This window comes from Coregonus lavaretus (assembly GCF_964263955.1).
Source record: "Coregonus lavaretus genome assembly, chromosome: 18".
NCBI classification, from domain to species: domain Eukaryota; kingdom Metazoa; phylum Chordata; class Actinopteri; order Salmoniformes; family Salmonidae; genus Coregonus; species Coregonus lavaretus.
This window is the reverse complement of record NC_140005.1, coordinates 45,977,869-46,003,268: the sequence shown is the minus strand read 5'-3', so window position 1 is coordinate 46,003,268 and position 25,400 is coordinate 45,977,869. Positions and strand designations below refer to the sequence as shown.

The 25,400-nt window shown below is 42.4% G+C and overlaps 1 protein-coding gene across 1 annotated transcript in view; it reads left to right on the top strand.

Annotated features, from left to right (window-relative positions):
• The window catches only part of LOC311145665 (ALK tyrosine kinase receptor-like), a gene marked incomplete at both ends in the record, with an annotated part of 155,661 nt that overhangs the window by 116,092 nt on the left and 14,169 nt on the right, over positions 1-25,400 (top strand). Inside the window, 8 exons of the mRNA XM_084181928.1 lie at positions 8,652-8,822; positions 9,126-9,224; positions 9,425-9,583; positions 10,018-10,131; positions 11,258-11,444; positions 17,914-18,004; positions 19,987-20,051; positions 21,394-21,523. Of these exons, the coding sequence (XP_084038054.1) occupies positions 8,652-8,822; positions 9,126-9,224; positions 9,425-9,583; positions 10,018-10,131; positions 11,258-11,444; positions 17,914-18,004; positions 19,987-20,051; positions 21,394-21,523 (1,016 nt within the window). The remainder of the gene's footprint in view (positions 1-8,651; positions 8,823-9,125; positions 9,225-9,424; positions 9,584-10,017; positions 10,132-11,257; positions 11,445-17,913; positions 18,005-19,986; positions 20,052-21,393; positions 21,524-25,400) is intronic.

Here is a 25,400-nt window from a genome sequence, read left to right as displayed (position 1 = left end):
CCACCCGGCCAAACTGAGCAATCGGGGGAGAAGGGCCTTGGTCAGGGAGGTGACCAAGAACCAGATGGTCACTCTGACAGAGCTCTAGAGGTCCTCTGTGGAGATGGGAGAACCTTCCAGAAGGACAACCATATCTGCAGCACTCCACCAATCAGGCCTTTATGGTACAGTGGCCAGACGGAAGCCACTCCTCAGTAAAAGGCACATGAACATTCTCTGGTCTGATGAAACCAAGATAGAACTCTTTGGCCTGAATGCCAAGCGTCACGTCTGGATGAAACCTGGCACTATCCCTACGGTGAGGCATGGCGGTGGCAGCATCATGCTGGGGGGATGTTTTTCAGCGGCATGGACTGTGAGACTAGTCAGGAGTCAGGATCGAGGCAAAGATGAACAGAGCAAAGTACAGAGAGATCCTTGATGAAAACCTGCTCCATAGTGCTCAGTACCTCAGACTGGGGCGAAGGTTCACCTTCCAACAGGACAACGACCCTAAGCAAGGAGCCAAGAACAACGCAGGAGTGGCTTCAGGACAAATCTCTGAATGTCCTTGATCCTCCAGTGTTAAACAAATAATAACAGAGTGTGTTAAATCGACTCTGAAAGTGTGGAGTCTGTGGACTCATAGAGACACCGGAACAGTGTTAAATTAATACACTGCTTACTCTAAAGCCTTATTCACATACAGTATTTCCCAGAGTGCCTTGCCTTTCAAGTACATTGTAGAGTTACCACCCATGACTGTATTTGTTAGTGACAACTACAAATGGCTGTTGCATTCATCCATTTTCAGTCCTATGGACTTCAGCAAGTGAAATACTAAGCGAATATGTTATCATAAAAATATATACTTTAACACAATACCATACGTATTTCATAAGGCCTTATTTTGAGGGCCTAATTTTAGCCTAATACAGGGGCCTGAAACTCATACTCATCACTTTCAACCAAAACCACACCCATCATTATCATATTTCCCAGCATGCTCTATTGCAGGTAGATTTAATTTATTTATCGTTTGTTTCAATATCTATGTTTGATTGATTACTCTTATGCTACACAAAGATATATAACATACATTTTTCTAAACTAATCGAATCAGTTAGATTTTTTTGCACTTGTTACTGAAATGTTTGTTCCAGTTGAAATGCCTTAGGTAATTATAATCCACACAATTTATGTAATTATGCTATTCTAAAGCAATTTCCAGAGTCCTATGTAACAATAATGTTGTTATTGTAATAATCACAAAGTTACTACACATGTATAATAACTTGATGTCAAGTGTTACTGTATTACCTTATGTCTCACTTATTATGAAAATATACACTTAGGATACCAAACATTAGGAACACCTTCCTAATACTGAGTTGCAGCCCCCTTTTGCCCTCAGAACAGCCTCAATTCGTCAAGGTGTCAAAAGCGTTCCACAGGGATGCTGGCCCATATTGACTCCAATGCTTCCCACAGTTGTGCCAAGTTGGCTGGATGTCCTTTGGGTGGTGGACCATTCTTGATACACACAGGAAACTGTTGAGTGTGAAAAACCCAGCAGCGTTGCAGTTCTTGACACAAACCGGTACGCCTGAAATCTACTAACATACCCTGTTCAAAGGCACTTCAATATTGTGTCTTGCCCTCTAAATGGCACACATATGGCACACTTGCCCTCTAAATGGCACACATAAACAATCTATGTCTCAACTGTCTCAAGGCTTAAAAATCATTATCATCATATTGTCACTCCTATTTGCCATATCTTCCATTTAAGCCTACTAGAAAGTGTGTCCCCTCAGGCTTGGAGGGAAGCAAGAATAGTAAAGCCCCCTGTACTGGCTCAAATAGCTGACCAATCAGCCTTTTACCAACCCTTAGTAAACTTTTGGAAAAAATGTTTGACCAGATACAATGCTATTTTACAGTAAACAAATTGACAACAGACTTTCAGCACGCTTATAGGGAAGGACATTCAACATCACAGCACTTACACAAATGATTGATGATTGGCTGAGAGAAATTGATGATCAAAAGATTATGGGGGCTGTTTTGTTAGACTTCAGTGCGGCTTTTGACATTATCAATCATTGCCTGCTGCTGGAAATGGGGATGCATAATAAATACAAACCTACACTGATTGAAGTGGATTTAACAAGTGATATCAATAAGGGATCATAGCTTTCACCTGGATTCATCTGGTCAGTCTATGTCATGGAAAGAGCAGGTGTTCTTAATGTTTTGTATCCTCAGTGTATGTGTTACGTCATTTTGAAGCTGCAAAAGTGGTCTACTCTAATGTTGAGGTGATTCCATGTCCCTCATGTACTTATTCTAGCTATAGGATATTTAAAGATGAATATCTAGGAGCCCTCCAAACCATGTATTTATGATCATATACTGAACAAAAATGTAAACGCAACATGCAACAATTTCAATGCTTTTACTGAGTTACAGTTCGTATAAGGAAATCAGTCAATTTAAATATATTAATTAGGCCCTAATCTATGAATTTCACATTACTGGGCAGGGGCGCAGCCATGAGTGGGCCTGGGAGGGCACCCACTGAGGAGCCATGCCCAGCTAATCAGAATATGTTTTTCCCCACAAAAGGGCTTTATTACAGAAAGAAACACTCCTCAGTTTCATCAGCTGTCTGGGTGGCTGGTCTCATACTATCCCGCAGGTGAAGAAGCCGGATGTGGAGGTCCTGGGCTGGCATAGTTACACATGGTCTGCGATTGTGAGGCCGGTTGGACGTACTGCCAAATTCTCTAAAACGATGTTGGAAGCGGCTTATGGTAGAGAAAATAACATTCAATTCTCTGGCAACATCTCTGGTGGACATTCCTGCAGTCAGCATGCCAATTGCACACTCCCTCAAAACTTGAGACATCTATGGCATTGTGTTGTGTGACAAAACTGCACATTTTAGAGTGGCCTTTCATTGTCCCCAGCACAAAGTGCACCTGTGTAATGATCATGCTGTTTAATCAGCTTCTTGATATGCCACACCTGTCAAGTGGATGGATTATCTTGGCAAAGGAGAATTGCTCACTAACAGGGATGTAAACACATTTGTGCACAGAATTTGAGAGAAATAAGCTTTTTGTGTGTGTGGAACATTTCTGGGATCTTTTATTTCAGCTCATAAAACATGGGACACTTTACATATTTTGTTGTTCAGTGTTTATTTAGACTAATTCAACTAACTGTTTTAGTTTTTGGTTTTTCATAAGATATTTGGCAGCCATCACAAAATGTTTTTTGGGGTTTTTAAATATATTGCATATATTAAAATACCTTGGTTTTCTGAGAAGTATTCAAAATACTTTCAAATTGTATTAGTTTTTCTGAAACCCGTATTTGAATATCAAAGAAAATAGTTGATTTTGAAAAGTTTGAATTTTCAAATAAATTACAAAACACAACTATTTTCTGCCCAGGTCTGGCGTGTGTGTGTGTGCCTGTCTGTGCGTGACATAGTGTGTGTGTGTGTGTGTGTGTGTGGGTGTATGCCTCGGTGTGTGCCCCGAATCCATTCTGGCCTCCTGTATTCCGCTCCATCTGTTCAGTTTGAGTTCACTACAGCTACATCCTTTTAAAGGCGGGCTCCCCTACTGAGTTCTATTAACAACTCAATTGAATTATTTACCACTCTCATCTCAAATCTAATTGTATTTGTCACATGCGCTGAATACAACTGGTGTAAAACTTACTTACAAGACCATAACCAACAATGCAGAGTAAGAAAATATTTGTACAGGTGGTACTGGTACCAAGTCAATGTGTGGGGGTACAGGTTAGTCGAGGTAATTTAGGTCATTGAGGACATATGTACATGTAGGTAGGGATAATGTGACAGGGGGTACTGGTACCAAGTCAATGTGTGGGGGTACAGGTTAGTCGAGGTAATTGAGGTCATATGTACATGTAGGTAGGGATAAAGTGACTATGCATAGATAATAAACAGTCCAGGTAGCCATTTGATTAACTGTTCAGCAGTCTTATGACTTGGGGGTAGAAGCTGTTAAGGAGCCCGTTGGACCTAGACTTGGCACTCCATTACTGCTTGCCGTGCGGTAACAGAGAGAACAGTCAATGACTTCGCTGGCTGGAGTCTTTGACAATTTTAGGGCCATCCCTTTGACATCTCTTATCCTCCCGTTTGAATGCGGAACGAGGGAGAGCTTGGTTTGTTGTTTTGGAAAGTTGATTGTTTTTAAAGTCTATTGAAAAAGTTTGATTACTAGCTAGCTACCTTTAGAGTTTAGATCCCGCGACATGGTTGGCATCACTTGCTGGGACCGCTACTATCTGTCCAGTTATCCTGACGACCAAGGCTGAGTCTGAGGAGCTGTTTGGCGTAGCAAATAGCCTAGCTGCTAGCTAGCTACCTATCACGCTAGCAGAGTTTTCTTGAGGGCTTGAACGCAGCCCATGACGCGGTTAGTCATTGTGGCTGGGACCACGGATTGTCCCGGGCTTGTGGCTGTCTAGACCCTTGCTGTATGTGTGAAATGCTTCATAATGTATGTGATGGAAACAGAGAGGTCTACTTTCTTGGGGACCTGAATATTGAATGGTTTTCATCAAGCTGTCCGCTCAAGAGGAAGCTTCTCACGGTAACTTGTGCCTGTAATCTGGTTCAGGTTATTCATCAACCTACCAGGGTGTTTATAAACACTACAGGAACAAGGTCATCCACATGTATTGATCACATTTTTTATAATACTGTAGAACTTTGTTCTAAAGCTGTATCCGTAGCCATTGGATGCAGTGATCACAGTATAGTGGCTATATCTAGGAAAGCCAACGCTCCAAAAGTTGGGCCTAAAGTAGTGTATAAGAGATCGTTCAAACGATTTTGCTGTGACTCTTATGTGGATGATGTTAAAAATATGTGTTGGTCTGATGTTATTAATAAGGAGCATCCAGACGCTGCACTTGATTAATTTATGAAATTGCTTCTTCCAATTATTGATAAACATGCACCTGTTAAGAAAATGACTGTTAGAACTGTTAAGGCTCCATGGATTAATGAGACATTTTAAAACTGTATGGTTGAAAGAGATGGGGCAAAAGGAGTGGCTAATAAGTCTGGCTGCACATCTGACTGGCTGGCTTATTGCAAATTTATAAATTGTGACTAAACTCAACAAAAAGAAGAAGAAACTGTATTATGAAGCCAAGATCAATGATATAAAGAATGATGGAAAAAAACTTTGGAGTACTTTAAATGAAATTATGGGCAGAAAGACAAATACAACTCCATCTTTCATCGAATCACAAAACCATTTGATGTTGCCAATTATTTTAATGATTACTTCCTTGACAAAGTGAGCAAACTTAGGCAGGAAATGCCAACAACAAACAGTGAGCCATCGTACCCATGTATAAAAAACAAAACAATGAAAGGAAAGCGTTGCCAGTTTGAATTTTGTAAAGTTAGTGTGGGATAGGTGGGAAAATGATTGTTATTGATCAATAATGACAAATCTTCTGGCATTGACAACTTAGATGAAAAGCTGCTGAGGATGGTAGCTGACTCTATAGCCACTCCTCTCTGTCATATCTTTAATCTGAGCCTAGAGGAAACTCTTTGTCCTCAGGAATGGAGGGAAGCCAATGTCATTCTAATATCCAAGAGTGGTAAAGCAGCCTTTACTTGTTCTAACAGCAGACCTACTGTATCAGCTTGCTGACAGCTCTTAGCAAACTGTTGGAAAAAATTACGTTTGAATTGTGTTTGACCAAATACAATGCTACTTTTCTGTAAATATATTAACAAGACTTTCAGCTTGCTTATAGAGAAGGGCGCTCAACATGTACTGCACTGACACATAAGAAGATAATAAGAAGATTGTGGGAGCTGTTTGTTTGATTTCAGTGCAGCCTTTGTTGTTAAGAAAACGCATGTGTTATGTTTTTTCAACCTCTGCCATATTGTGGATTCAGAGCTTTCTATCTAATAGAACTCAGAGGGTTTTCTTTAATGGATGCTTCTCTAATGTCAAACATAAAGTGTGGTGTACCGCAGGGCAGCTTTCTAGGCCCTCTACTCTGTTCTATGTTTACCAATGAACTGCCACTGGCATTAAACAAAGCGTGTGTGTCCATGTATGCTGATGATTCAACCACATAAGCATCAGCAACCACAGCTAATGAAGTCACTGAAACCCTTAACAAAGAGTTGCAGTCTGTTTTGGAATGGGTGGCCAGTAATAAACTGGTCCTTAACATCTCTAAAACTAAGAGCATTATATTTGGTACAAATCATTGCCTAAGTTCTAGACCTCACCTGGTAATGAAGGCTTTTGAACAAGTTGAGGAGACTAAATTACTTGGTGTTACCTTAGATTGTAAACTGTCATGGTCAAAACATATAGACTCAATGGTTGTAAAGATGGGGAGAGGTCTGTCCATAGTAAAGAGATGCTCTTCTTTTTAGACACCACACTCCACAAAGCAAGTCCTGTAGGCTCTAGTTTTATCTTACCTTGATTATTGTCCAGTCATATGGTCAAGTGCTGCAAAAGAATACCTAGTTAAGTGATAATATTAAAACTATGCATGCCAGTCTCTCTTGGCTAAGAGCTGAGGAGAGACTGACTGCTTCACTTCTTGTTTTTGTAAGAAACTCCACATTGTTTGTATAGTCAACTTACACACAGCACTGACACACACACTTACCCCACCAGACATGCCACCAGGGGTCTTTTCACAAACACCAGGTCCAGAACAAATTCAAGGAAAGGTACAGTATTATACAGAGCCATGAGTGCATGGAACTCCCTTCCATCTTATGTAGCGCAAATTAACAGCAAACCTGGTTTAAAAAAAACATATAAAGCAACACTTCACGGCACAACACCTCTCCCCCATGTGACCTACTTGTTGTGTGTATGTACTGACATGTATGTGTAACTGATAGATGCACACACACACACTACATGTTAATGTTTTTAAATGTAACTTGTAAAGTGTTTTGCCTGTAATGTATTTTTTGTTATATGACGGACCCCAGTAAGACTAGCTGTCGCCATTGGCGTCGGCTAATGGGGATCCTAATAAATCAAGTCAAATCAAACCCCATGTTTTCAGTGGCTTGTGCTCTAGAGTATCCTTTGCCGTGGATAGACAATGTTTAGTTTACAGTATTGCTAAATCGGCTTGTATACAGTTATTATTTGTTCCCTTTTTTTGGTCACAGCGAGCACAATTGAAAGTTTGATGTTCAAGTTTGAAGTTTGAGATGCAAAATGCAAGGAATTTACTGTAGAATGTCGCGTTGGAGAAGATGCACTGATACTTTGGGTGTATTCTAGTTTTACTTGTGTGGTTCTGTTTATGGCAATATAAAATATGATTGAGTGTATTGAGTGTATTGTCCAACAGTAACAGTTTGAGTTTGTACTCAATTCTTTCATTTAATTGGATTGGCAGTTATGTTTTAGTGTCTATATTAGGGTATGTTTGCCTGGGTGTACTCATTTTACATTTACATTTTAGTCATTTAGCAGACACTCTTATCCAGAGCGACGTACAGTTAGTGAATGCATACATTATTTTATTTTTCATACTGGCCCCCCGTGGGACTCCAATTTTGCATGTGTTCTGTAAATGGCTCTACAGTCCTAAGAAAATGTGTTTGCTCCCAGATAGAAAAATACATTAACATGCATACATGTACTCCGAAAAACATTAATTTATCCTCAGGGCACTTCTTGTACTTCTATTCCACCCCTGATGCATGCGTTTCATGCTCCCGCTACCTCTGTGCATAATAATATTTATCTTTCTTACTAGTAAAACAAAACAGGACAAGACGACAACCTTGCATGTCTTTACATTCACAATTCTTCTCTCTCCTGTTCTACCCAGGGTGTAAACACGACGCCTCCCCATTACCATTATTTTTCACACATCTCGGTATCCATTATTCACTCATTTTGAGTCGACTGCACCTCGCAGAACATCATATATTGATTAGGCTGTTCAGTAGGCCTTAGGCTTACTGCGAGTGGAGGCTGGTGAGCGCGGAATGAAACATTCACTCTGCCTGTGCTGTTTGTTGCTGGCATGCATAGGGTTTAATTTTTTACGGGTTATGGATGTACTTTTCTTTGTTTCATTCTCTCTGTAACCAAGAGGAGAGACAGGAGGATAAATTAGGGCAAGGCGAGAAACGGGAGAGTGTGTGTAGGTTTAATTGAGGGGTTTTAGTGCTAACTACAGTTGGAGCCTGCTTGTGACAGGAGAGGGGAGGCCCCTACTACAAACTACTCCCAAGTCTGTCAGATACAGCAGTGTTTACTGTCTTTTTGGCTCGGTGCCAGAAGCATTTCTTGTGATACTATTTCAGACATTGGACCTGAGTGTGAATGGGTGGATGTTAAGGAGTTTGAATCAAATTAATCCTAATATTATCATTGCCCATCCCATGAGAACGTCCTATATCTACATTATATGGTGCCCCGTGTAAGGATTTACTTGCAACTTTCAAATACTGTGACTATCCAGGAACCAATCAATAAATCGATCAACCACTCAATCTGTGATAAATTGATTGATTGGCTATCCAAGAAGTGTCTGTAAATGTGTGTACATTATTTATTTCAGTGTATAACTTTCTTGGGGTTTTTCCTTTGTGTCAGGTGGAGGCGGAGGTTGGAATGACAGTAACCCTGGGTCTCAGGGCGGGAAACCCATCATACTCGGAGGCCAGGGGGGGCAGCCCTGCCATAAGTTCAGCTGGGAGACCCGAGGGGGTTTCGGGGGAGGGGGAGGCGCCTGTACAACCGGTGGTGGAGGAGGAGGCTATAGAGGTAGGTGAAAACATATTTACCGTAAATATACAGTATATAGCACTGTAACATTAATATATAACTATCAATATGACATTACATCTCCAGTCTTGTCTTAACATGTTAAGGTAGGTTGTCCCTTTGCCATTTGTTGGTCCAACAAATTATCATTATATGTCTTTAGACATTATCATTAGATATTTGATCAGGTAGCACTTTAGATTAAATTAAACCTTTATACCATTAAGGTACTCTGTAGTAAGTTCACTGACTAATTGTGTTTTTTATTACCACCACCACAACCATCCCCCTCCCTTTCTCTAGGTGGCAACACCTCTGAAGCTAATGACCCAAAGCAGGATGGAGAAGACGGCTCCTCTTTCATCAGCCCAGAGGGAGAGACCTTCCTGGACCCTTTGAAAGGTAACGGATGATGAAATGAGAGACAATCACACTAACACTTTCTATGAACTATAGGGCGGCAACCGGCAAGGTAAAGGTTAGTGAGGTGGACCAGTAGCCGGAGGTTGCTGGTTCAAGCTCCAGGCAGGGCGATAAAAGTTGGAACTGAATTGTGACGCAGCATGTATCCTGTTGACCTTGTCCGGTGTCTGTGCCTGTAGGTATGGAAAGTGATGGAGAGGTGATCATCGGCCCCGTGCTGAACTGTAGCCACTGTGAGACGGGTGACTGTCACAAGAACGAGGAGGGGACCGTATGTTACTGTGACGAGGACCTTGTACTGGACCGCGACGGAGTGTCTTGTTTCAACTCATCAACAGGTCAGAAACACACACTCTCTCACTCATGCACGCACACACACACACACAAACTCCAATTCAACACGTTGTTTGGATCCACAATTGTGGACAGTAAGTACAAAGGACACATATTTGAAAGGTCATACAAATAGCTAGTTGACACACACACAAATGCGCACGCAAACATACGTCGTGTTTGATATGGGTAAGTTTAGGCTCTCAGAACATTCACACCTGGCCCAATGGGCAATCAGCAAGCAATTGTCTGGACTTGAACAGAAAAGTGAACATTCACACAGTTGTAATGTTTTTTATTAAACCAATATATAGCGATATCGTATCGATAAAATGCAACAGCATTTTCCATATGTGCCCATCACTAATATTCAGTTAATGTGGTGCTCTTCCAATAAGATGTATTTGACCCAGATCTGAACTCTTCTCTCCCCTGACAGAGGTGTCTCCCCTGCCCCCCCAGCCCTCCCTGTCCCAGTTGGCCCTGGTTCTGTCTGTGGGGACCTCTGCCCTCATTGCTGCCCTACTGTTGGCTGTGTCTGGAGTCATGATCAGTAAGTGCTGAAATGCGTAGGATACAAACGCAGACTTATGTGGACACACATACATGCACACTTTTAACATAAGGCATATTGCAAACGTAGGTTTTTTGGGTTATCCATACATACATATTGTACTGTGCGCACACAACACACACCATTGCATCTGAACACATGTTATGTGCGCACAAGCACATGTATGTGCATACACACACACAGGAATATTGATGCACACACACAAACACATAATTGCATTTTCATTCTTTACAAACACCCACATGTCCACACTGTCACTCACAAAGGCTGTAGATTCCCTGTACACTTCTACACAGAATCCGAAAGCACTTACTTACTGGAATAAATACCCTTGGGGGGGGGGCATCATTGAGCCATCAAGCCACACATCACATCAGCAGCTGCATGATGAATTGGTGGGGGAAGAAGATGTGTGGCGGAGTTGCAATGATGAATGACACACACATGCGAGCGTGCGCACACACACACACACTGATGAATGAAACACGCTAATGATGGACAAACAATTAAGCGCTCGTGCATTACCACTTTATAAATAAATAAATCCACATAGGTTCCACAACTAATGTGTTTACAGCCCTGGTCAGAGCCGTCTGTTTGTCTGCTGCAGCGCTGTAAGGTGTGTGTGTGTGTGTGTGTGTATGTGTGTAAAGGGGGGGGGTTGGGGGAGGTTGTGTGTCGCGTACTGTATGTGGCTGTCCTACTGGTTGACTTTTGCATAAGTAATGTGGTCTGTTTGTGTACATATGTGCATTTTGAATAGTTTATATGTATTCTGCATATACATATGTTCTTGACATACCATGATAATTTTAAACAGAGTATGCCTTCTGAAGTTGTAATGAACCCTTTATAAGGCTTACGTAGATACTTCAGCATTCTTTCATAAGCACATTTCATACTATATACATTAAAGGGTGGTATAAGGGTTATGCCCCATTTGGCAAAGCACCAGACAAAAGCACCTGTTATATCACCCGTCATATGTGTGGCGTTTGCTTATGAAGCGTCTGTTGACGATGTGCCGACATGGGTCCTTTTTCTACGTCCCTTCACATATCTGTCCATATTTCCTCATAGTATATGCATATTCTTGCCTATGCAGTGTACAGACGTAAGCATACAGAGCTACAGTCCATTCAGCTGGAGCTCCAGAGCCCAGACTGTAAGCTGAGCAAGCTGAGGGCTTCAACCATCATGACCGACTATAACCCCAACTACTGCTTCGCTGGGAAGACCGCCTCTGTCAACGACCTGAAGGAGGTGCCCCGACGCAACATCTCCCTCACCAGGTACACTAGCCTTTAAAAATAGTCATAAACAACAACAACAACTAGAATACGTTAGCTTCAGCTGTCTAAAAACTTGCCTCACCCACTACCACCTGGGTGATGCCACGGCAGTCATTTTGAGCTAGAAATCTCACCACACATCAGGGTGGTGTTCACTAGGGGGCCGATTCAGACGTAAGAAATTAACACATTTCCTACGCACACCTTTCCTTTGCACTTCTCAGCAGTTGGTATTCAGACTTACCTATGCAGGTGCGTAATGCGCTCTACAGGTGAGGCTACCTTGCGGGCACTGAATAAATGTAATCCAACCACTGTAAATCCTCCCACTTGCTGGCCAACACATTTTCTCGTGGAGTTTTCATTCAATAGGGTTTTCAGTTCATTTTTCTTAAACCATCCCTTTAAATATGGTGTACCTTTAATTAGAATTTTGTCGACAGACTCACTAGAATACATCAAGAGAACAGGTTCAGAATGTAGGGATCAATGAAAGAAAGCCACCTATTCGTTTCCATTTCAGCACCGATTGGTAGACCTAAAAATACACTGATCTTGTAGATTATTTAGTCAAATTCTTGGCTTAGGATAGTATGTATCAATATTTTAAAAAAGAGGTTTGGAGAGCCTTTAAGCACTAAATATATTGATGAATCCAAAATACAGTGGTTTGATTCATCCTGAAAGTTTCCATATTCAAGCTCAATCCATGAAATATTGGAAGGTGGAAGAAAGTGTACAATAAGGGTTGTACAATAGTCCTATAAACCTACCCTAACCCTCACTAATCATGGAACTGTAATGACAACAGTCAAGTCGTCGTGAACCGTGCGCCAGGCTCCAGGTTGAAACTGCTACGTGTGGTCTGAATTCCATAATGATTCAAATAGGCTACATGTCCCAAATTATTGCACAATGTTAGCCTAATATGATCCACTATTGGTAGCAACTCTCAGGAACAACTACACGGGACGTGACAGAGGAAAGAAAGGTAAACGGAATGGAATGATGCAAAATGTAGACTACAATTTGAAGGAAACTAACACTAAGGTGACAGTTTCAAATGTATGTGGGTATTACTGACGGTGGCTGCCGATAGTGGCTAATATTGAACTTGATACAAATTGTAAAATAGCCTAAAACTGAGAAAAGCCCTTGCATGTAATTAAAACATTCTAAAGCGCATTAAATCAACCATGCAGGTTAGGCGCTACAGAAGCCTATAGCTTGGGTCTCCAAATTGTATCCCTGCAAATTATGAGGGCAAACAATAAACATTCTGAATAACGGCACAGCTATTTAAAGCCTACTTCGCTGTGGAAAAGGGGCTGCAATACATGTCATGTTGATATGATTTTGCCTTTATATTGTTTCACATTCGTGTCCAGGGATCATAAGGAACAATCATCTAAAACAATTGCTTTGTGTTTTTACAATCCCCTTCTCCAAACGTATTACTTATTTACCTAGCTTTTATCAATAGATCTTAGCAATTTATAAATTACAGTGCATGGAGAATGCTTTTATTTCTATCAGAAAAAAATTAAGTAAATGCTTTTTCCACTTGGAACTGGTAGGTTCACTCGACCTAATTCATGGTTTTCTCACGTGTAAAGGTAGAAGAATTATGAGGGAATTAAGTCACGGTCAAAATACAGCATATCTGTAGACACACCTCCGTCACACCTTCATGTCTTTGGTATCCACCCCAAACGAATAGTGGGTGAAGAGCAGGATATTCTCATGCTTAAGTTCAAGGTCAGGATACGCGTAGAGAGACAACTGCATAAAAGGGAATTACGTTCAATTTACGCGCACTTACCTCTTGTTGGAATTCCCCGCAGGCACATAGTGCCTAGTGAAAGTATACACACCCCTTGCACTATTGTCACATTTTGCTGCCTGAAACTTCTATCTAAAAAATGATTAAATTCGATTTTTTCCTACAAATCTACACAATCTGCTACACATTTTCAGAGTGAAAGAAAAAGTATAACATGTTTTTTAAATTAATAACAAACTTAAAACGAAGATGTCTTGATTGTGAATGTATTCACACCTCAGAGTTAATACTTGGTGGAAGCCCCTTTGGCAGCAATTACAACTGTACATCATTTTGAATAAGATTCTACCAACCCTGCACAACTCTTAGGGCAACGTACAGTGCATTTGGCAATTTCGCCCAAAAATGACGTTACAGCCTTATTCTAAAATTGATTAAATAAATGTTTGTCCTCATCAATCTACCCCATAATGACAAAGCAAAAATAGAAAACACAAATACCTTATTTACATAGGTATTCAGACCCTTTGGAACCACCAAGACTCTTCCTAGAGCTGGCCGCCCGGCCAAACTGAGCAATCGGGGGAGAAGGGCCTTGGTCAGGGAGGTGACCAAGAACCCAATGGTCACTCTGACAGAGCTCCAGAGTTCCTCTGTGGAGATGGGAGAACCTTCCAGAAGGACAACCATCTCTGCTGCAGCACTCCACCAATCAGGCCTTTATGGTAGAGTGGCCAGACGGAAGCCACTCCTCAGTAAAAGGCACATGACAGCCCGCTTGGAGTTTGCCAAAAGGCACCTGAAGGACTCTCAGACCATGAGAAATAAGATGCTCTGGTCTGATGAAACCAAGATTGAACTCTTTGGCCTGAATGCCAAGCGTCACGTCTGGAGGAAACCAGGCACCGCTCATCACCTGGCCAATACCATTCCTATGGTGAAGCATGGAGGTAGCAGCATCATGCTGTGGGGATGTTTTTCAGCGGCAGGGACTGGGAGACTAGTCAGGATCAAGGGAAAGATGAACGGAGCAAAGTACAGAGAGAACCTTGAAAACCTGCTCCAGAGTGCTCAGGACCTCAGACTGGGGTGAAGGTTCACCTTTCAACAGGACAACGACCCTAAGCACACAGCCAAGACAACGCAGGAGTGGCTTCAGGACAAGTCTCTGAATGTCCTTGAGTGGCCCAGCCAGAGCCCGGACTTGAACCCGATCTAACATCTCTGAAGAGACCTGAAAATAGCTGTGCAGCGACACTCCCCATCCAACCTGACAGAGCTTGAGAGGATCTACAGGTGTGCCAAGCTTGTAGCGTCATACCCCAGAAGATTCGAGGCTGTAATCACTGCCAAAGGTGCTTCAACAAAGTACTGAGGAAACGGTCTGAATTCTTATGTAAATGTTATATTTCCATTTGTACTTTTTTATTTGCAAATGTTTCTAAAAACCTGTTTTTGCATTGTCATTATGGGTTATTGTGTGTAGATTGATGAGGGAAAAAAACAAATGTAATCCATTTTAGAATAAGGCTGTAATGTAACAAAAAAGTGAAGGGGTCTGAATACTTTCTGAAAATTGCTCAAGCGCAGTAAATTTGGTTGGGAATCATTGATGGACAGCAATCTCCGAATTTCAAGCAGATTTAAAGTTAGGTTTGAGACTGGATCCCTCTGGAACACTTAACACACCTATTGGAAAGCCATTCTGGTGAGTTTTTGGCATTACATTCGTGTAATTGTCCCACTGAAAAATAAAGAGGCAGGTTTTCCTCTAACTATTTACCTGGGCTTTTCTCCTTTCATATTTATTTTGATACTGAGAAACTCATCAGTCCCTGCCGGTGACCTGCATACCCATAACATAATTATTATTATTATTATTATTATTATAATGCTGCCATCACAATACTTGAAAATACAGAGGGTTTCACATCTTGAAACTGCAGGAATTGAACCTACAACCTTTGCATTCCTAACACCATGCTCTTACTGACTGAGCCGCACAGGACCAGCAATCCTATCTTCAGCCACCATTTAGTGGAATATTAATTGTTCCTCCTGCTTTGCAAAGTAGAGCAATTCAGTTAAATAGACTTCCATGCTAAAATCTGAAGTGTTTTCCTAACATTTGAAAACGGTTCAACCATAGATAGAACAATGAGCCAGATGTTACATCACTGATGAAGGTTACATCACTTATGTATAAATCTGAAGCATCTGGTTGGCATTTCCGCTCATCACCAATTATGGTGATGAGAGGAAGCCCAGTGGCTGGCAGTGGGAGAAGATTGAGCGTGATGGATTTTGGCTAACATTCCGCTAATTTTTTCATCAACGAAACATTTGATCTCAATACAGTTTTCTGATCCCAAAACTAGAATATGTTACGAACAGAGTGGGCTAAGTATTGTAGACTTTATACTTTGCCAAAATTTTAAAAAACTGCGTTGTTTAGAGGGAGTGTAACGACGAATTGAGTTATTGCACACGCGCACTTCACAGAGTAGGTCGTTCCCAAACTGAAATATGCAAATACATGCTAGAACACACCAATAGGGTCTCACTAGCTCGTGATTGGCTCTGCACACCTCCTTGCTTGTTCTCCCACTATGATTCATTTGATTCCATTGGAAACAACAGGCTGTGGTCTATCTTAGGTTAGTTACAAAAATCTTTGGTTCAACCTTATTTGCATATTATACGTACAGTAGTTTTATACGGTAAAGTTTCCTGTACTAACCTGCAGCGATGCCCTCACAAAGCACCAACATTTCAGTTGACCCAGTGACACCTGAATGCCATTGTCACGCCCTGGCTCTGGGGACTCTAGTATGTTGAGCCAGGGTGTGAGTTTTCATGTGTGTTGGTTCTAGTTGTTGTATATCTATGTTGGCCAGGGTGGCTCCCAATCAGAGACGGCTGTAGCTCGTTGTCTCTGATTGGGAGTCATACTTAGGTAGCCGTTAGGCATTCATTCATTGTGGTTTCTTGTTCGTGTTGGTTTGTGTTTGACCATTGACTGTCACGTTATTGTTTTGTTGTTTTTGATCGTGTATCATAAATAAAGAGTATGTTCGTCTGCAACGCTGCGCCTTGGTCCTCCTCTCTTAACGACGATCGTGACAGAAGAAACCACCAAGACTGGACCAAGCAGCGTGTCCAGGAGCCATCGCCAGGGAGATCTCTAGCAGATCTCCTTCGCCTCCTCGACTGGGTCAAGCCGGGTGAGGAAGAGAAGGGCTTGACATGGAAGCAGAAGGGCGAAAGGCTGGCGAGGGACATGGAGACCTGGTCCACGGGTAGGAGAGACGCCCAGAAATTTTTTAGGGGGGGGCTAACGCCGTGGACGACGGGCCAGCAGGAGACCGCGGCAGAGCGGCCCAGCGGGTTGGCAGAGGAGGCCGCCAGGTTACGGGGGCCACTGGTCGAAGAGGGGATGGAAGGTGTAGAGGCACGGCGAGAGGTACTGGGGTGTGTTACCAGTCCGGTCCGGCCCATTCCAGATCCCTGCGTAGGAACAGTGGTGTGTGTCCCCAGTACGGTCCGGCCTGTTCCTGCTCCCCGCACCAGGCCAATGGTGCGCTTCGTCAGCCCGGCTCGGCCCGTTCCTGCTCCCCGCACCAAGTCAGTGGTGCGCTTCGTCAGCCCGGCTCGGCCCGTTCCTGCTCCCCGCACCAAGTCAGGGGTGCGTTTCGTCAGCCCGGCTCGGGCCGTTCCTGCTCCCCACACCAAGCCAGTGGTGTGCGTCGTCAGTCCGGCACAGCCCGTGCCTGTTCCACTGGTGCCTGGTTCAGCACGGGTCAGCTGCTTCACGCCGGAGCTAGAGCAATCCGCTCCACCAGTGTGCAGTCCAGCTCCGGTCAGCAGGGCCAGACCGGACCAGGGGTACCTTGGGGGGTTAGAGAGCGAGTGGGGATCATGCCCGGAGCCGGATCCGCCGCCAAGGCGGAGTGCCCACCCGGTCCCTCCCCTGTGGTATTTGGTTGGCGCGGTCGGAGTCCGCGCCTTTAGGGGGGGGGTACTGTCACGCCCTGGCTCTGGGGACTCTAGTATGTTGAGCCAGGGTGTGAGTTTTCATGTGTGTTGGTTCTAGTTGTTGTATATCTATGTTGGCCAGGGTGGCTCCCAATCAGAGACGGCTGTAGCTCGTTGTCTCTGATTGGGAGTCATACTTAGGTAGCCGTTAGGCATTCATTCATTGTGGTTTCTTGTTCGTGTTGGTTTGTGTTTGACCATTGACTGTCACGTTATCGTTTTGTTGTTTTTGATCGTGTATCATAAATAAAGAGTATGTTCGTCTGCAACGCTGCGCCTTGGTCCTCCTCTCTTAACGACGATCGTGACAGCCATGGCATTTATTGGTCGGGGAGTCAGTACTTAAGATGTCAGAGAAGGTTACATCACTGTGAAAGGCTAAGCTAGCCACCTGCTACACATACTGTCCGTAGGCCAACTTTCCTTTCACCCAGTAATCAATGACATCAACTGTGAACGCTTACTGCTGTAGTGCTGTAGTATGTAGTATTGTGTACTGTGGGTGCATTATGAAGACATTATGGAGGGATGCTTTCGCTTTACTTTTGGTCTATAAGACTTAATCTTACAAATATGCATCTCGAAGTTTGTGTGCCCTTTTGTTTGTGTGTGTGTGTGCGCGTGCTTGCATGTGTGTGTGTATGTGTATAGGGGTCTGGGACATGGTGCCTTCGGTGAGGTGTATGAAGGGATAGCAGCGGGGATACCTGGAGAGCCCAGTCCCATGCAAGTAGCAGTCAAGGTGAGCCCTGACACAAACAAAAAACAAGACATACAGTTGAAGTCGGAAGTTTACATACACCTTAGCCAAATACATTTCAACTCAGTTTTTCACAATTCCTGACATTTAATCCTAGTATAAATTCCCTGTCTTAGGTCAGTTAGGATCACCACTTTATTTTAAGAATGTGAAATGTCAGAATAATAGTAGAGAGAATGATTTATTTCAGCTTTTATTTCTTTAATCACATTCCCAGTGGGTCAGAAGTTTACATACCCTCAATTAGTATTTGGTAGCAATGCGTTTAAGTTGTTTAACTTGGGTCAAACGTTTCGGGTAGCCTTCTACAAGCTTCCCACAATGAGTTGGGTGAATTTTGGCCCATTCCTCCTGACAGAGCTGGTGTAACTGAGTCAGGTTTGTAGGCCTCCTTGCTCGCACACACTTTTTCAGTTCTGCCCACACATTTTCTATAGGATTGAGGTCAGGGCTTTGTGATGGCCACTCCAATACCTTGACTTTGTTGTCCTTAAGCCATTTTGCCACAACTTTGGAAGTCTGCTTTGGGTCATTGTCCATTTGTAAGACCCATTTGCGACCAAGCTTTAACTTCCTGACTGATGTCTTGAGATGTTGCTTCAATATATCCACATAATAATCCTTCCTCATGATGCCATCTATTTTGTGAAGTGCACCAGTCCTGCAGCAAAGCACCCCCACAGCATGATGCTGCCACCCCCGTGCATCACGGTTGGGATGGTGTTCTTCGGCTTGCAAGCAACCCCCTTTTTCCTCCAAACATAACGATGGTCATTATGGCCAAACAGTTCTATTTTTGTTTCATCAGACCAGAGGACATTTCTCCAAAAAGTATGATCGTCTGGCTTTTTTATGGCAGTTTTAAAGCAGTGGCTTCTTCCTTACTGAGCGGCCTTTCAGGCTATGTCGATATAGGACTCGTTTTACTGTGGATATAGATCCTTTTGTACCTGTTTCCTCCAGCATCTTCAGAAGGTCCTTTGCTGTTGTTCTGGGATTGATTTGCACTTTTCACACCAAATACGTTCATTTCTAGGAGACAGAATGCGTCTCCTTCCTGAGCGGTATGACAGCTGCGTGGTCCCATGGTGTTAATACTTGCTTACTATTGTTTGTACAGATGAACGTGGTACCTTCAGGCGTTTGGAAATTGCTCCCAAGGATAAACCAGACTTGTGGAGGTCTACCATTTTTTTTCTGAGGTCTTGGCTGATTTAATTTGATTTTCCTATGATTTCAAGCAAAGAGGCACTGAGTTTGAAGGTAGGCCTTGAAATACATCCACAGGTAAACCTCCAATTGACTCCAATTATATCAATTAGCGTATCAGAAGCTTCTAAATTCATGACATCATTTTCTGGAATTTTCCAAGCTGTTTAAAGGCACAGTCAACTTAGTGTATGTAAACCTCTGACCCACTGGAATTGTGATACAGTGAATTATAAGTGAAATAATCTGTTTGTAAACAATTGTTTGAAAAATTACTTGTGTCATGCACAAAGTAGATGTCCTAACCGACTTGCCAAAACTATAGTTTGTTAACAAGAAATTTGTGGAGTGGTTGAAAAACAAGTTTTAATGACTCCAACCTAGGTGTATGTAAACTTCCGACTTCAACTGTAAGTAAACAAACAAACAAAAATACATACAGAATATACTGGGCCTCATACTTCAGTAATATTAGCAAGACTGTGTGTGTATTTTGAACGTATGACCATTTTATTCACAAACATTTCAGTGTTTGAGCTTATGTTGATTTTTTTATTTAACCTTTATTTAGGCAGGGGAGTCCTATTGAGACCAAGGTCTCTTTTTCGATGGAGCCCTGCAATGAGCCCCACTGTGCAGATGGATCCTTAGTACTGCACATCTGTCTACACAGATTGATCTTTAGTACTTCACATCTGTCTACACAAGTTCTCTCTGAATATCCTCATTGTGTGTTCTGTGTGCGTCCCCTATAGACACTCCCTGAGGTGTGCTCTGAGCAGGATGAGCTTGACTTTCTCATGGAGGCTCTCATTATCAGGTAACACAAACCACGTTTCCATCCACAGTTTTCATGCAAGTAAAGTCATACCGTATGAAAATATATCACGACAGGTGCGATGGAAACACAAAGTGTCGGTACAATTTCACAAATGTCGACAGAGAGTTTGTTCGTTCGACATGGTGGGATCTTTTTGCGTCGATAAAAATAATGACGCGACAATTGCGGTATAAACTATTTTATGCGCAATTATTGGTATAATAAACCATCATATCGAAGTAACTATGGAGCCAAGCGATGATATGCTCCGTTACCACTACAACGTGGAAAAGCATTAGAGTTTATAGCAAGACAAAATAGTTTTGATGAACTTTCCTGGTGGTAAATGATGGACGGTGATGAGCTTCATGTAAATATCATTTCCAATAAATATCTAGGGTTTTATTTGAATGCTGATGACATGATGATAAACATTTGGCTGCCAATTATCAAATAGAAATGATAATGCTCTCATCCATTTCATCTTATTATCTACCCCCACTTTGTCAGCTAACTGTTGTCTAGAGAGCATGCGCCAAAACCAGATAGGGTGCGTATGCTATAAAACGCAACAGTTTTTGTGACAAAACCGTCGGTAGAGTTGAAAATGTGATGGAAATCGATCTAACTTATATTTGTTATTTTATTATTTATTGGAATTTAACCGCAAAAGTTATTTTTATGTGTACTATCTCATCACACACAACCTTTTATCCGCAACAAATCAAGATGATGGAAACATTTGCATATTGTTTTTATGCAGATTTTTGAATATTAACATGAAAATCTGTCGCCAATTGAATGGAAACCTAGCTACAGTCATACAAACCTAAGCACACATGCACGCATGCACACACACAGACTCACACACACAGCTTTTGGTTGAAGACATATTGCAAACATGTTCCTACCATAGCAGACCATTCTTCACCAACCATGTACTATCCTCCCGAGTGGCGCAGTGGTCTAAGGCATTGCATCGCAGTGCTAGCTGTGCCACTAGAGATCCTGGTTCGAATCCAGGCTCTGTTGTAGCCGGCTGCGACCAGGAGACCCATGGGGCGGCGCACAATTGGCCCAGCGTCGGCCAGGGTAGGGAATGGCCGGCAGGGATGTAGCTCAGTTGGTAGAGCATGGCGTTTGCAACGCCATGGTTGTGGGTTCGATTCCTACGGGGGGCCAGTATGAAAATAAATAATGTATGCACACACTAACTGTAAGTTGCTCTGGATAAGAGCATCTGCTAAATGACTAAGATGTAATGTACTGTAATCTCTCTTCACTATCCAACACTCTCCTTTCTCCTCCCCCTATCTCCTCATCCCCCACTCTCCCCCTGCAGTAAATTCAGCCACCAGAACATAGTGCGGTGTATAGGGGTGAGTCTACAGGCCCTGCCACGCTTCATCCTATTGGAATTGATGGCTGGAGGAGACCTCAAGAGTTTCCTGAGAGAGACGCGGCCCAGACTGGTCAGTTGAGTTGCCAGCTTGTCTCGTATATTTCAAATATTAGTTAGTTCAGAGCTTAAGTGTCTTGATCTAAGGCACAACAGCCGGAGATGGTACCTTGGACTAGAGATTTCTGAAATCTTGAAAAGTGAGTTTGACCACATTTGCCAAATTGTTAAAAGGTTTGAAATACAACTGTAATAAATGCAACAGTTGGACAATGGATGAAACAAACAAAAAAATAATACCCATCAAGCATATAAATGTTCAGGGATTTTTGTGGAATTATTCAATTCTTTTTGTTTCTTAGAATGCACTCATATATACATTTTCTAATGGTATCAGGTATTCTTTTAATATTTTGTGTTCAAATAAAGAAAATTATGTGTGCCTAATTTGCATAAATACATGAGATATTTTAGCATATACACTACATGACCAAAAGTATGTGGACACCTGCTCCCCTTTGCTGCTATAACAGCCTACTAGATGTTGGAACATTGCTGCGGGGACTTGCTTCCATTCAGCCACAAGAGTATTAGTGTGGTCGGGCACTGATGTTGGGCGATTAGGCCTGGCTCGCAGTCGGCGTTCCAATTCATCCCAAAGGTGTTTCAATGGGGTTGAGGTCAGGGCTCTGTGCAGGCCAGTCAAGTTCTTCCACACCGATCTCGACAAACCATTTCTGTATGGACCTCTCTTTGTGCACTGTTATGCTAAAACAGGAAACGGCTTTCCCCAAACTGTTGCAATAATGTTGGAAGAACAGAATTGTCTAGAATATCATTCTATGCTGTAGCAGTAAGATTTCCCTTCATTGGAACTAAGGGTCCTAGCCCGACCATGAAAAATAGCCCCAGACCATTATGCCTCCTCCACCAAACGTTACAGTTGGCACTATGCATTGAGGCAGGTAGTAACTTTCTCCTGGCATCCGTCAAACCCAGATTCATCTGTCGTACTGCCAGACCGTGAAGTGTGATTCATCACTCCGGAGAACACGTTGCCACTGCTCCAGAGTCCAATGGCGGCGAGCTTTTCACCACTCCAGCCGATGCTTGGCATTGCGTATGGGGATTTTAGGCTTGTGTGTGGCTGCTCGGCCATGGAAACCCATTTCATGAAGCTCCCGACAAACAGTTCTTGTGATGACGTTGCTTCCAGAGGCAGTTTTGAAATTGGTAGTGAGTGTTGCAACAAAGGACAGATGATTTCTAGCACTCGGCGGTCCCGTTCTGTGAGCTTGTGTGGCCTACCACTTCGCGGCTGAGCCGTTGTTGCTCCTAGACGTTTCCACTTCACAATAACAGCACTTACAGTTGACCGCGGCAGCTCTAGCAGAGCAGTAATTTGACGAACTGACTTGTTGGAAAGGTGGCATCCTATGACGGTGCTACATTGAAAGTCACTGAGCTCTTCAGTAAGGCTATTCTACTGCTAATGTTTGTCTATGGAGAGTGCATGGCTTTGTGCTCAATTTTATACACCTGTCAGCAACGGGTGTGGCTGAAATAGCCAAATCCACTAATTTAAAGGGGCGTCAACATACTTTGTATAAATAGTGTATGAATAAATTAACATAAAGGGGTGGAACAGGGCTGCAACCACCAAAAACTTGCTCCGTCTAGGCCTACCTGCAATCACCTATGCAGTCTAGACTGCCTCATTAATTACTGTTGTTTCATGTTCTGTTGCATAATTCAACAAGTGTGTAATTAGCAGGATACCGTCGGATTAAAAATCAACACGCTTGGCTCTAGATTTCACCGATCTATACATACTTTACATTATTTGCGAGATCAGACATACAGTGCCTTGCAAAAGTACTCATCGCCCTTGGTGTTTTTTCTATTTCGTTGCATTACAACCTGTAATTTAAATTGATTTTTATTTGGATTTCATATAATGGACATACACAAAAGAGTCCAAATTGGTGATGTGAAATGAAAAAAATAACTTGTTTCAAAGATTTTGAAAAAATAAATAAAGTTAAAGTGGTGCGTGCATATTTATTCACCCCTTTTGCTATGAAGCCCCTAAATAAGATCTGGTGCAACCAATTACCTTCAGAAGTCACATAATTAGTTAAATGAAGTCCACCTGTGTGCAATCTAAGTGTCACATGATCTGTCACATGATCTCAGTATATATACACCTGTTCTGAAATGCCCCAGTCTGCAACACCACTAAGCAAGGAGCTCTCCAAACAGGTCAGGGACAAAGTTGTGGAGAAGTACAGATCAGGGTTGGGTTATAAAAAAATATCAGAAACTTTGAACATCCCACGGAGCACCATTAAATCCATTATTAAAAAATTGAAAGAATATGGCACCACAACAAACCTGCCAAGAGAGGGCCGCCTACCAAAACTCACGGACCAGGAAAGGAGGGCATTAATCAGAGAGGCAACAAAGAGACCAAAGATAACCCTCGAAGGAGCTGCAATGCTCCACAGCGGAGATTGGAGTATCTGTCCATAGGACCACTTTAAGCCGTACACTCCACAGAGCTGGGCTTTACAGAAGAGTGGGCAGAAAAAAGCCATTGCGTAAAGAAAAAAATAAGCAAACACGTTTGGTGTTCGCCAAAAGGCATGTGGGAGACTCCCCAAACATATGGAAGAAGGTACTCTGGTCAGATGAGACTAAATTTGAGCCTTTGGCCATCAAGGAAAACGCTATGTCTGGCGCAAACCCAACACCTCTCATCACCCCGAGAACACCATCCCCAAAGTGAAGCATGGGGGTGGCAGCCATGCTGTGGGGATGTTTTTCATCGGCAGGGACTGGGAAACTGGTCAGAATTGATGGAATGATGGATGACGCTAAATACTGGGAAATTCTTGAGGGAAACCTGTTTCAGTCTTACAGAGATTTGAGACTGGGACGTAGGTTCACCTTCCAGCAGGACAATGAACCTAAGCATACTGCTAAAGCAACACTCGAGTGGGGAAACATTTAAATGTCTTGGAAAGGTCTAGTCAAAGCCCAGACCTCAATCCAATAGTTATGCATAGTGCACGCTCAAGTTTTTGTCTTATTTCTTGTTTGTTTCACAAAAAAAATGATTTTGCATCTTCTGTAGCTCAGCTGGTTGAGCACGGCGCTTGTAACGCCAGGGTAGTGGGTTCGATCCCCGGGACCACCCATACACAAAAATGTATGCACGCATGACTGTAAGTCGCTTTGGATAAAAGCGTCTGCTAAATGGCATATTATTATTATTATAAAGTGGTAGGCATGGTGTGCAAATCAAATGACACAAACCCCCCAAAAATCCATTTTAATTCCAGGTTGTAAGGCAACAAAATAGGAAAAATACCAAGGGGGGTGAATACTTTCGCAAGCCACTGTAATATCACTATAATCCAAGTGTTGATTTTCGGAAGTTGCTTTCGTTTTAGCGCATCTCATTAGTAAACATTTCAATTTCTATTAAAATATAACTATTTTCAATTCCACAAAAAAATTAACACCCATCAAAATAAATATCTTTCTTCTCTTTCTTGTGATGTAAGTGTCGAGACGATGCGCTAACTCCCAGATGAAGCTTTAGCGTTCTTATAGATGCAACAGAAACACACTATTCCATTAAGCCTATTTCAGCCATTACCGGGGTGTGTTTGATAGAAAGGTCATTACAAACATTAACATAACGTTAACGAGAAAAAACTACAAGGAAGAGTATGAAAGAGTCACAGGAGTAAAATGAAAACAATCAATCCAGCAAGATTTAAGTGACTAGTGAATTTTGCACCCCTCAAACACAGGAAATAGATTGCTGAAAATGACAGATTCTCAGGTGCATGTTGCTAGTTCTTTGTTAGTCTTGGTTGTGGAGCTTTGCTTACATTGATTAAGATACAGGTACTTTACAGAGTAGACTAAAATATTTCAGT